A 12,492-nucleotide genomic window follows, 5' to 3' on the forward strand; every position below is an offset into this window, starting at 1 on the left:
CCCTTCCAGGTTTTAGACAGGCAATACCCTGGCAGCACTGTGAGCCATTCTCCCTGCAAGCTGCAGAGCAGATGCCAGATCTGTAAGAATCAGGTCCTTCTTAGAAGAGCAAGAATAGAGAAAGCCAGGACAAAAAACCAGGCTACATAACAAACCACAGAGATTCTGAAAAGCACAGTGTTTATTGTTACAAACCAAGGTAAGCCAAGCTTGTTGCCCAGAGCTCTCTCAGCAGGGGGAGTAAAAGCAACATTTCTTCCCTGGCTTTTTTCATGGGAACTTCAGTGCAGCTCATTTTGGGAAGTGCCTCCTTTCCCTTCACAGCAAGGCAGGCACCCCTTTTATGTGTCACAGTGACAGTATCACTCAGTCCAAGCAATAGAAGTGCACCCTCACCCTGTTCCAGCTGCTGGATTGTTCCTGGTGCCCTCTCAGGAGGGCATTGTCTGCCCCATGGTCTTCCAGCTCTTGGAGACAAACAGATCCCGGCTCTTGGCAATGGTCACCAGGAGACGTCCCACGTAGTAACCATTCACCTGGCCCACACCATCATTCCTGCCCATGGAGAGCAGGAATGTTAGTGACCCTGCAAAGGAGATGTAGAGGTGGAAGTGAAGCAGCTGTTGTCCAGCTCCCCTGCATCCATGTGGAATAGCATTCAGCATAATTGTGGTAATTTTACATCAGGTCTCATGAAGAAGAAGACCCATTACCCAGCTAGATTTTTGAGACCAGATTGTTCAGTTTGTGTTTATTGTAGTTTAAGGGGAGAAAGAAGGAAAAGAGAAGTCATCTTACTCCCAAGATTTAATTGGAGAGTGAACAATTTCAAGAAAATAAGTTTCATGAGGAGCAGACTCCCACCAGTAGATTTATCCAGACATTAGTGAAGAAAGAACACGTTGTGTGGTAGACTGACACAGGTAATTAATATCTACACTGTGTCTCTGGCAAGGACTAATATGAAGCTGAGCTATAAGCTGATATTACCCCAGTTTTGAGTTCCTTCAGAGTGAATTCAGTGAGTTCAGAGTCTCATGAGAGTTGAGACAGCTGTTCCTTGCAGCTGACCTTACCTGGCTCATAGGTTTTGAGAGGCTTCTGTGTCAGGCTGTTGATGATATTTGTCACCACGATGTTGGCGTGGAGCCCAGCATGGTAGGCCATCTTGGGCTCTTTGAGATCTGCACAGTCCCCAATGGCATAGATGTTCTCATAGCCTTCCAGCTGGAGGTGCTTGTTAACTTTCAAAGCACCATTACTTGCCATTTTGTCACCTGTTTTGCCAAACAGCAGGATTTTAGAAGTAGCTTTGTGGTACTTGTGGCCTGAGACCCCAAAATGCCACAGATGTAATTGACACAAAGTGAGGGGTTGTTTTTCACCCTCTTTTCTATGTGTCAGGGAAGAGCTGCTTTTTGCCTTGCTGTAGTTAATCACTGCAGTCTCATGCAATGCATCTTCCTTTGATATTTGGGTAGAATCACCCCTGCAGGTTGTACACAGTCCATTCCCCACCTCACACCCCTCAGGCACCACACATTGAGGAACTGCTGCTTCTCCCCACCCTATGGTTTGGTTTTGTTCACTTACCAAATGCAGCAGCATATGCAGAAGAGTTAATCTTTATCCCTGTGCACAGCACCACCATGTCAACAACCACCTCAGTGCCCTTCTCTGTCCTCACTACCATGTCCTTCTGGAACTGGTTTGGCCTGAGACTTTCCATGTTGCTGACCTTTTCACCTGTTGCAACAGAGAGCCCTGGGTCACAAACCTTTGCTAGGCTGTGGTTTCCAGCTAACTCAGAGGAACAGGAATTCAAGGGAGCCATGTGAAAGCAAAAAAAGTCAGAAAGAGGACATCAGGAGATGCTTTGGCTAAAGGAAGAGCAGCTGGTAGGTGTTCAGAGGCATCGTTAAGGACATACTTAACAGCAGCCGGACTCCTTTCCTGAGGAGAATCTCTTTCACCACCTGACGGACACTGGGCAGCAGCTCCACGTCAGCCAGTGCAGTTTTTGAGTGAATAAGAGTGACCTGTTGGGGACAAAACAGCAAATGGGGACACAGGAACAGAACAGGACTCACTGCGTGCAAGGTGGGAGCAGTTACAGCTGGCCTTGCTCCACCCTAATTGATTCCTGCAAGAACAAGCCAGGAAGGGGCACCTAGTGCCACAGTCCTTGCTGGTGGCTGGCTACAGGCTCAGCAACCAGATGTGCAGTCATCTCAGGTGCCTCCAGCAGCAGCACCATGGAACAGTATCAGAACTAGGATGGAGTTAGTTGTGATGAAGATGTTCCCACCTCTTTGTCTGGGTACTCCGTTTTGATCTCGGCAGCCATCTCCACTCCAGCAGCACCACCTCCCACTACCAGGATGTGCTGAGATTTCTCCATCTTCAAGAGAAAAATCTGTGTTACAAGAGAGCTGCAAAGGGCAGGAAGCCAGATCCCTTCAGTCACTCCATGAGCATTCTGAGACACAGCACAGGCCCAACAGCAATAAACCTCTTAGCTCACTAAGAGGCAACAACAAAAGAGTGCCCTGTGCACTCTTTCTGCCTACCCTGCAATTCTGTTGAGCATTTCAGGTTTCCCCTTGTGCTAGAGAAGCCTTGTCCTGGCTGCTGCCTGTGTCCCTTTCTCTTAGATACAGCTGGCTCCAGATAGCCACAGTGGTATCTGGGACAGGGAGGCTGAACAAAGGCAGGCAGCATTTCCCAAGAGTTGACTCCTCACCTCTTTAACCATGTCTTCATAGGTTTGGATGGCACTTTCCATGTCAATGACCTGGTTGAACTTGCCAGGGAATGGCCCATCACTGCCTGTTGCAAGAATGAGATGGGAGTAGTGAAGCTCCTGGGAGGGCAGAAGGTAGAATGGGACATTAGACCTCTTAAAAGCAGAGCCTAAAATGCAGTGGTTGCCTCCTAGGTATTGGTCACTCATTCCCTCATCTCCATCCCTTGTTGGTAACCTGTCACTGTCAGGAAGTGACTTTAGGAAGAGACCCAGGCCAGGTCACACCAAGTAACTGTTCCTCAAGGTCTGAGCTAAGCACCATTCAGGTGAGTTGAGAGCTTTTAAGAAATTACCCTAAATTTACCAGGAATAACCTGATATTTATGCTGGACACTCACTGGTTCCAGAGACTAACTTCTCTCCTGAACAGAGGTGAGATGCTTTGGCTGAAAAGAGTGATTGATGCTGCTGCTCTTGGCTCTTCCTGCAGTTAAATAAGGATCTGAGCCCCAGGTTTAATTGTTGAGCTCTAAATCCAGCTCTAATAATAAAAGCTCAGCTGAGCAGGAGAAGGGGTTAGGTATTTACTGCACACCCACATCCCAGCACAGCTGAAGGCCACTCAGGTCGCCTGGAAGGGATGGGGCTGTGCAGGAAAAGATGCCAAGTTCTTCAGGAGGATGGAACACACCCTGCTGAAGGCTGGCTGCCTGCACTAGCAGGTGATGCCATGGCAGCCAGGTCATTGCAACACCCACCTCACCATCACTGAGCACCACTTGTTGCCTCCCAGGGTCTATGGCCACGACCTTGCCTTGTCGGAAGCTGTCCCCAAAGGTGACCGAGTAGGAGATGAAAGTCTTCTTGGCAAATCCTGTGGGAAGAGGAGACAATGGGAGAGCTCTCCTACTCTGGAGGCTAACCACCCCCTCTTCTCTTCTCCCCTCATGCTGTCCTTGCTCAGACAAAAGCATGGCAAGCATCTGGGACTGTGGGCTGGGCTTTACTGGGTGTTATCTCTGCCCAGCAAGGAGCCTCAGATCAGATGATACTCTTGGTTAGATGGCTTTGTCTCTGCTCCTCATATCTCCTGTACTGGTTTACCAATTACTGTTTCTGTGGTCCTGGCAGTTTCTGGCTGGGTGTCAGAGGCTTTTTGCACACAATCTGCCTCTCAGACCAAACTTTTGCTGTCCTTTTGATGCTTGTTCCCAGCCTCAAGCGTGGTACTTTACCCCTGAATTCCCCAGTGACGGGACTAATGGGGTTGGCCCAGCCTCCAGCTGAGGGCCCCGACAGGCCTGAGCAGCTCTCTGAAGGGTTTTATCATCCAGGGCCTCATTGCTCCACATTTCAAGGGCCAGGGACAGAAAGTGATTGACTCACCCCTTCCAGCAGCTCTTGCTTTTAGCTTAGTCACCTTCTAAACTCTTGAAATTAAAAAAAAAAAAAAAAAAAAGAAAGGTGGTGGAAGGAAGGGCGGGGGGGGGGAGATAGTCTGAGCAGTTTTTACTCAGTTTTCCCAGCTGCTGTGCAATTAGCTTAACCACAGACGGGCTGTGGGTCCTCCCGGTGCCAAGTATTTGTTTTCCACATGGAAAACATCAAGTCTTTCACCATGGCAGGGCGGAGAACACAGTGTGAGCCCGCGTTCCCTGCCGCTCCCCGCATCCCTCCGCAGGTGCCGCTGGGACAGGGGGGCTGCCCGAGCCCTTACCGCTCTCCACGGCGGCCCGGAGCGCGGCCACGTTGTGATGGAAAGCATCTCTCACGTCCACCAGCACGAAAGGGACGGCCCAGGACTTGAGCAGGCTGGCGGCCGCCGTTCCTCCGAAGCCGCCCCCGACCACCACGACCCGCACGGACTCGTCCAGGGACAGGCGGGAGCCCATGGCCAGCGCGGCTCCGGCGGGTACGGCGCGGGGGCCGGGCCGGGCCGCGCTCGGCCTCCCCGGGCGGAGCCGCGGGCGGAGCCGCGCTCCTGGGCGCTGAGCCCGGCACCCGGGCTTGGCCGGGCTCTGATCCTGGCACCCGGGGCTGGCGGGGCCCGGCAGGAGAGCCGCGGGCAGGGAATGGCTCCTGCCAGGCGAGCAGCGCGTCCCGAGCGCTTCACCTGCCCTAAGCCCCCCCCCGCCTACATTCCCCCCCGCGAGAAGGGACCGAGGGTTTTACGCGCTGAGGGTTCTGCTCTGAGCTTCACAAGGCTGGGGGATGGCTCACGCCACCCGAAGAAACAACCTTTTGGAGAGGGAAATTAAGATTACATAATTACAGAAATAATTAGGAAAAGACCTCTGAGATCATCGAATCCAACCTATGAGCAAACCAGCACCATGGCACTCAGTCTTTCCTTAAACACCTCCAGGAATGGTGAACCCACCGCCTCTCTGAGCTGTTAATTCCAGTGAATAATCACCCTTTCTGTAAGGAAATTCCTCCTGGTGTTCAACTTAAACACAGAAAACATGTATCTGCTCTGAGTGGAGCAGGATAGGGAGCCCAGAGAAGGCTGTGCAAGAGAGAAGATCACAAAACCTCCGAAAGATTTGGGTAGGATGAGACCTTAGAGGCCATCTGGTTCCAACCTCCCCACCATGGGCAGGGACATCAGCACGCTGGAGCCAGTGGACATAAAGAGGAAAGGGCTGAGGAGGTGGCAAAGGGCCCAGGAGAAGGGGAGTAGGGGCTGGAGGAGGTGGGCAGTTCCATTTATTTAATAAAGGACATCCAGATTGGGTTCTTCCACAGCACGGAAGCTGCCCCGAAGACTTTCAGCTCCTGTGGCATTCTGGATAAATATAGCTGCTGGCCCTGTGGATCAAAATGGATAAAAATAGCTGCTGCATACACTGCTGTGTGCTGTGAGCTGGCAGAGCTGCTCCTACACTCCCCTACCCCCGCCCTGCTCCTCAGCAGTGCCAAAACCCCCTCCCAGCAAAACACCCTCCAGCCTTGGGGGTGGCAGATGACGAAGGAATTTTCCGGGAAAAGCAGAGCCTGGACTCAGGACTGCCGCCAGAGGGTGCAGCCAGCTCGGCCGTGGGGACACAAGCCCTGTGAGGAACGTTTGAAGGGGCTGGGGATGTTTAGCCTGGAGAAGAGGAGGCTTAGAGGTGCCCTTATTGCTCTCTGCAACTTCTGAAGGGAGGCTGTACACAGGTGGGGTCGGTCTCTTCCACTGGGCAGCACTGACAGAACCAGAGCACACAGTCTCAAGCTACATCAGGGAAGGGATAGGTTGGATATTAGGAAGAAATTTTTCACCAAAAGAATAATAAAGTTCTGGAATGCTCTCCCCAGGGAGGTGGTAGAATCACCATCTCTGGATGTGTTTAAAAAAAGACTGGCCGTGGCACTTGGTGCTACAGTCTAGTTGAGGTGTTAGGGCACAGGTTGGACTTGATCTTAGAGGTCTCTTCCAACCTCATTATTCTGTGATCCTGGGATTCTGTGACATGGGACACACTGTCCCAGTCCAGTGCATCCTTGCCTTGGCCACAGGAGGGACTCAGGGACTGGGGAAGGAGGGTAACAAAGGGGTTGACAGGAGTGGGGGACGTTCCTGTGCCCCATGCTCTGCAGCCTGGAAGGGAGCTGGGAGGGGAGAAGGAATGGAGAAGGCCCTTGATGGGAAAGGCCTTGGCAACACTGAAATACACCCAGGGCAGGTTGGGGCTGTTTGTTACACAGCACTCAGCTGGAAATGCTACAGTTTTCAATAGGAAAAAATTTTGATTAATCTGTGCAATACAAACCTTCAGAGCTCCTAAACACCTGTCCTGGCTAGGAGACCTGGGAGCTATGAATGTCCAGAGGCTGGGAAATGTCCCCAGGGTAGCAGTGCTCCAGGTCTGTCTCTCTTTTCTCCTGGTACTGGCATGGTACCTGTGTGAGGAGGCTGCTGGAAGAGCCTGGCAATGACTGGCTTTGGGAAAGCACAATTCAGTGCGAAAATTGTGAAAAACAAAACCCACCTCTGTTTCTAAAGGGATGAACTCTGTGATTTAAATCTGGTTTAACCTCTTCTACAAAATTACATGGACAGGCTTGCTTGGCACCCCTTGTGTGTGAAACTATCCCAGTTGGGGCAGGCCTCTCCTTGCCTGTATAACTTCTTTGGTGTTTCATCTTTCTGGAGCAAAGCTGGATCAAAGGCCCATTCCTAGCTGAGGATGCTGAGGATGAGTTGCCACTTCCCAAATGCTGCTTTCCTGTCCCCCTTCCTCTGCACCTTTGTGCCCAACTCTGTCTTTTCCAGAGGCAGTTTTGGGCTTTTCATGACAGGCATTTTCCTGTATTTTACAGCATACCCACTGCTGGGAGCAATCCATTACTCCAGCAGTACTCTGTCCATTTCCCCTGTCACCTGGGCCAGGCTGAAGGCCCCATCCTCCCCTGCCAAGCCTGAGCTGCTGGAGACTCTTTCTGGCTCACAGCCATCTCTGCAAAACCTAAAATCCTCTCCTGTATCAGCAGCCTCACACACCACATTCCCTCTGCCCACAGACATGTCCTGCACATCATCCTGTGACAGCCCCAGTGGCACCAGGGTGGCTGCAACTCCCTGGCTGTGCCCCTGGAGGCTTTGCTTCAGGGAAATGAGGATTTTGAGTCTCCCAGGGATGAAGGATTGCTCTAAACAAACTGCCTGGCCCATCCTTGGCCCCAAGCTCCCCATTTTGCCGGGGTGAGCTGCCCCCCATGCCTCAGGAAGCTCTGCTTCAGCCAAGGTGGAAGTGTGTCTGTTCAGGGCAAAGAATCACCTGGAAAAACCAATTCAAACAGTTCCTGGCTGCTTTTAAACATCAACACTGGCTATTTTATACCTTATACATAAAAATCTACTTTTAGCAGAAATCAACAAGGTTCCACTTACATTTATTCTCTCCCTGACAAACCTCATTTTTCATTCCCAGTTTTTCAGTGCCTTGCGAAGACAAGTTGCTTCTCATGGACAACAGCACCAAAATCACCCTCTTTTGGTCAGGCTGGACCAGTGATGTGTATTTATAGGCAGCATCTCTGTACATGCCAGCCCATAAATTGGTCACAGATCCCAGCCAGAAAAGGGTGGGAAAACCCCAGGGGTGAAATGCAATGGTCTCTGCAATTAAATGGTCTTTGTGTCCATGAGAAGAGCCACGGGGAGCTGGGATCTCCCTCCACCCCACCCCAGGGCTGTACCACAAAGCTGTCCTCCTTTTCCCTGGGATCACAGCGTGCTCTGTGCCAAAGTGATGCCCAGCTCCTCTTTTCCTGCCCAATAGAGCAGGATGAGCTTGCCAGGCTCAGGGTGCTGTGGTGACAGGCTTCACCTCACCTGCCATCACCACCTACAAACTGGGGCTCAAACCAAGGCAGCTTTTGGGGAAATGAGGGTGGCCAGGCTCATGTCAGCTCCTGGCATGGGGTGAGCAGGGACCAAGCAGGGCTATCCTTCCCCTTGGAGGAAACCCCAGCTCAGACAGCTCCTGCAACTGCCTTTGGGTTTTGAGCCAGATCTTTCCTACTCCTCCAGAGCCAAGCATGTAGCAGACATTGGGAATTTTACAGGAATGCCATTTTGTGGGAATTCATCCCTTATTGTGATGTGATCCAGGCAGGTGCCAACAAGAAACTTTATCAACTTTATTCATGTCAGCTGCCTGGCTATAAGGATTGCAAGGATTGTCTCCTTGGAAATTCTCTGGCTCCTCCAGCAGTGGAGCCCAGAGACTGACAGTGAGGTGGCAACTCTTTTTTATGGGATAACATGGTTTGTGGCATTAATCCCTGTGGAGTGGTAGAGAAGCATAAAGGATGTCAGTGGCTGGGGTTTCTTTGGGAAAAAGGAGAGGGCTTGTGCAAGCTCCTTTGCTCTTGGGGCAGCTTTTGAGAAAGAGCAGCTTTCACTCCTGATGTGGGGAGTTTTCTTCCCCTTGCCCCTCAGATTTCATTACAGTGAAAGCAGAGCATAGAATAAAACTGTGTCCTGAAAAAAATGGTCCTAACAGACAGGCAGCCTTTGTCCAAAGGTGTAATTACAGGATAAATATGGGATGCAGACCAAGAAATGCAGTCTGGTCAGGCATGCAGTCTCTTAGAAAAACACAACAGAAAACAAGGTTGTCATTTAATGCTGAAATGTCCACATGTACTGCAGCCCTTGTGAGTCTCTCACTGGCCCATGGATCTCCCCTCTGACCTGGTGTTTGGATGTTTGGATGGTGCAGCTGTAGCCATGGACCAGCTCCCTGCAAGGACCACACCAAGCCCCACAATGGAGACAAGGAAAGGGTTGATCCAGCTTCCAGCAGAAGCCTGTGAGGGTTGGTGAGGGCATTGCTGGTGTGATGGATTTCCTTGCCTCCAGCCCCTGTGCAGAAATCCCCTCTGATAGGACTGTGAGGAGACAGGGGGGATTAGCTCATCAGATCCCATTAAATGGAGCTGCAACAAGTGAGGAGAAGGCTATGGGAGGTCAGCACAGCCAGCACAGCAGCCACCAATTCTGCTGTTTGGGAGAAACCTCATGCCAGGCTGGAAAAAGGCCTTTTATGGATTTCTATGGACCTGCCTGGCAGCTTGGCTTCATGGCCCAGCAGGGCGACCTGGGTGTTAAACTGCAGGGCATCTAAGGTGGCATTTCAGAGACTTGCCCACCTTGACCACTCCCTTACTTGGCTTACCTCAAGAAGTGCCTCTCCAAGACAAGCCCAGCCATGCCAGCATGGCCCAGGCAGCTCTGAGTGCTCTGAGAGGGAAGCAGAGAAGCAGCAGGATGTACCTGCTGTCCAAAGTCAACCCTGGATTAGACTGGCAGGGGGGAATCATTTCCCAGAAGGATTCTATTTTGAGGGGAACATCCATCATTTGTTAAAGTTCTTCTTGGTGCTACATCATTTTGTGTCACCTGCAATGGCCCCAAAGAGAAGCAGTTTTGGCTGGTGGCCCTGTCCCACAGGACACATAGCCTCTCACTGTTCTGGGCTGTTCTGGAAAAGGTCTCTCTGGTCATAATTAGCATCACCCCAGCATTCCTGAATTCCCCCCAAAGCACAGCTGCAGCAGGCTGGGAGGTGAGCCTGGAGGCACTACAGCTGCAGGTTGGGGTTGTTTTATTTCCTTATTTTAAACCAAGCTTTAGTACTGCTTTATTTCAGAAAGCCTAGATCTTTTGAAAAGAGGATTGATTTTTTTGTTGTTGTTTTTTGGCATTGGTGGCTATGACAAAGGGTGAGGCTGCATCCATTGTGGGCTTCCTGCATGGTCTGTCTGGATGCAGGCATATCCTTGCTCTAAGGCAGTCTCTTACTATGACTTTTCCAATCCATGCTTTCCCTCCCAAATCCATGCCTTTCATCCTCTCTGGAAAGAGCCGGGCAAGGCCTGGCAGCAGCCAGGGCAGGCTGAGCAGGAGGCCCCTCTTGTGGGGGCACAAAGCTCCCCCAGCCAGCTCAGGAGGAATTCAGCTGCTCCAGCCACGAAGGAGCCGCCTCCCCTGCGGCTTCTGGATGCGCCTGGAGCCCGGGGGTTTAATGGGAGCAATTAGCGCCGCGGAAATCTGCATGGGTCGGGGGCATGTTTTCTCTCTGTCCTGTGACAGTTTTGACGGGAAGCTGGAGGGTGGCCAGGAGCAATTGCTTATGCTTGGCTAGCAGTGCCGGGCTGGAGCAGCCGGGGCGGAGGCAGCGCAGGTGAAAACGGGCGGCCATCGCTGTCCCCTCTGGAATACAGAATCCCAGAATCACGGAATAATGAGGTTGGAAGAGACCTCTAAGATCATTGAGTCCAACCTGTGCCCTAACACCTCAACTAGACTATAGCACCAAGTGCCATGGCCCGTCTTTTTTAAACACATCGAGAGATGGTGATTCTACCACCTCCCTGGGGAGAGCATTCCAGTACTTTATTATTCTTTTGGTGAAAATTTTTTCCCTAATATCCAACCTATCCCTTCCCTCATGTAGCTTGAGACTATGTCCTCGGGTTCTGTCAGTGCTGCCCGGTGGAAGAGCCCAACCCCACCTGAGCACAGCCTCCCTTCAGGGAGTTGTAGAGAGTGAAGAGGTCACCCCTGAGTCTCCTTTTCTCCAGGCTGAGCACCCCCAGCTCCCTCAGTGGTTCCTCACAGGGTTTGTGTTCCCAGCCCCTCTCCAGCCTTGTTGCCTCCTCTGGATGTGCTCCAGTGTCTCAATGCTCTTTCCAACCTGAGGGGCCAGAGCTGGACACAGCACTCCAGGTGTGGTCTCACCAGCACAGGGGCAGAATGACCTCCCTGCTCCTGCTGGCCACACCATTCCTGATCCAGGCCAGGAGCCCTTGGCCTTCTTGGGCACTCTGGTGGCTCATGTTCAGCTGGCTGTGGACCAGCACCCCCAGGTCCCTTTGTGTCTGGGCACTGCTCAGCCACACTGTCCCCAGCTTGTAATGGTGTGGCCAGCAGGAGCAGGGAGGTCATTTTGCCCCTGTACCTGGCACAGGTGAGGGCACACCTGGAGTGCTGTGTCCAGCTCTGGCCCCTCAGGTTGGGCAGGACGTTGAGACACTGGAGCACATCCAGAGGAGACAACAGGGCTGGAGAGGGGCTAGGAACACAAACCCTGTGAGGAACCACTGAGGGAGCTGGGGGTGCTCAGCCTGGAGAAAAGGAGGCTCAGGGGTGACCTCATCACTCTCTGCAACTCCCTGAAAGGTGGCTGTGCTCAGGTGGGGTTGGGCTCTTTCTCCAGGCAGCACTGACAGAACCAGAGGACACAGCCTTAAGCTGTGCCAAGGGAAATACAGGTTGGATATTAGGAATAAGTTTTTTACAGAAAGGGTGATAAAGTTCTGGAATGGCTGCCCAGGGAGGTGGTGGAGTCACCATCCCTGGATGTGTTTAAAAACAGACTGGATGTGGCACTGGGTGCCAGGGTTGAGTTGAGGTGTTGGGGCTAGGTTGGACTCAGTGATCTTGGAGGTCTCTTCCAACCCAGTCTATCTGTTTTTATCTGTTCTCTTCTCTGGTCCCAGCTCAGCCCAGCTCCCGTTTCCCTCACCGCTGGTTTGCCGTGCTCCTGGATTTGCCTGTCCTTGTCCCCTGGACCCTCTCTCCAAGCCCCCAAGTGCCTCCATCCATGGTGGGATGGGAGGGGGATGCTGGCCACTCTCCAATGTCCCAGCTTCACCTGTGGCAGCTCAGTAGCTACTCACCCCTCATGCTGTTTCAGAAACAATTACCCTAAAATTATTTTCTCTGCAGAAGCCAACCTAATGGTGCTTTTCCAGTGGCTGTGCTTTACCAGGATGCTGTGTCCGACTGTGTTCCCTCTCATGCTGGCTGAGCTCTGTGGGCTTTTCCCAGCGCGCAGCTGCGGAATATCCATCTGACCTCAGTGACCCTGCTGCTTTCCCAGCAGGAAGCCTCCAAACAAAACCCGATTCACTCAGCAGCCCCGGAGCTGCTTGTGATGCCGAGAGCTGTGTGTGAGGCGGGGAGGAGGCTGACGCTCTCCATCGCCTGTGAGCGATGAGGGTATGCCAAAAATCTCCACTTTTGTGTCCTTTCCCCATCCAGTTGGCACCGAGTACCCTGAAATCACACCTTGAAGCCTGATGCTGCCCTGCCCTGCTCGGAAAACCTCCGCAGCAGGATGGCTGCCCTGGGCTCCGGTGCTGCTGCTCCCCGCCGGCCGGCCCCGCGCTCCTCAATGCCGCCTCTGTTCTCCCTCTTGGGTCAAAAACGCGGCTTTTGTGAGCTCAGCCCAGCCGCAGCCCTGCTCCGG

General features: G+C 52.4%; 1 protein-coding gene across 1 annotated transcript; it reads right to left on the minus strand.

Moving 5' to 3' along the window:
- Positions 1–163: 163 nt before the first annotated feature.
- AIFM2 (apoptosis inducing factor mitochondria associated 2) lies at positions 164–4,673 on the minus strand. The gene is made up of 8 exons (XM_059850894.1): positions 4,464–4,673; positions 3,505–3,620; positions 2,744–2,863; positions 2,309–2,401; positions 1,931–2,039; positions 1,594–1,746; positions 1,077–1,277; positions 164–586 (listed from the first exon to the last, which is right to left on the minus strand). The coding sequence occupies exons 1-8, from the start codon at positions 4,636–4,638 to the stop codon at positions 432–434; spliced, it is 1,122 nt and encodes a 373-aa protein (XP_059706877.1). The 5' UTR covers positions 4,639–4,673; the 3' UTR covers positions 164–431.
- Between the last annotated feature and the right edge of the window lie 7,819 nt (positions 4,674–12,492).

The sequence above is a fragment of the Haemorhous mexicanus genome, chromosome 7, assembly GCF_027477595.1.
Source record: "Haemorhous mexicanus isolate bHaeMex1 chromosome 7, bHaeMex1.pri, whole genome shotgun sequence".
Classification (NCBI taxonomy): domain Eukaryota; kingdom Metazoa; phylum Chordata; class Aves; order Passeriformes; family Fringillidae; genus Haemorhous; species Haemorhous mexicanus.

What these genes read in the sequence shown, in the direction of transcription:
- AIFM2 (XM_059850894.1), bottom strand. Translation starts at nt 4,638, where the DNA reads ATGGGCTCCCGCCTGTCCCTGGACGAGTCCGTGCGGGTCGTGGTGGTC. An exon ending in CGGAGTACCCAGACAAAGAG is followed by an intron (nt 2,040 to 2,308) that starts GTGGGAACATCT and finishes TGTCCCCAACAG; the next exon opens with GTCACTCTTATTCACTCAAA. An exon ending in TCTCAAAACCTATGAGCCAG is followed by an intron (nt 587 to 1,076) that starts GTAAGGTCAGCT and finishes TCTCCTTTGCAG; the next exon opens with GGTCACTAACATTCCTGCTC.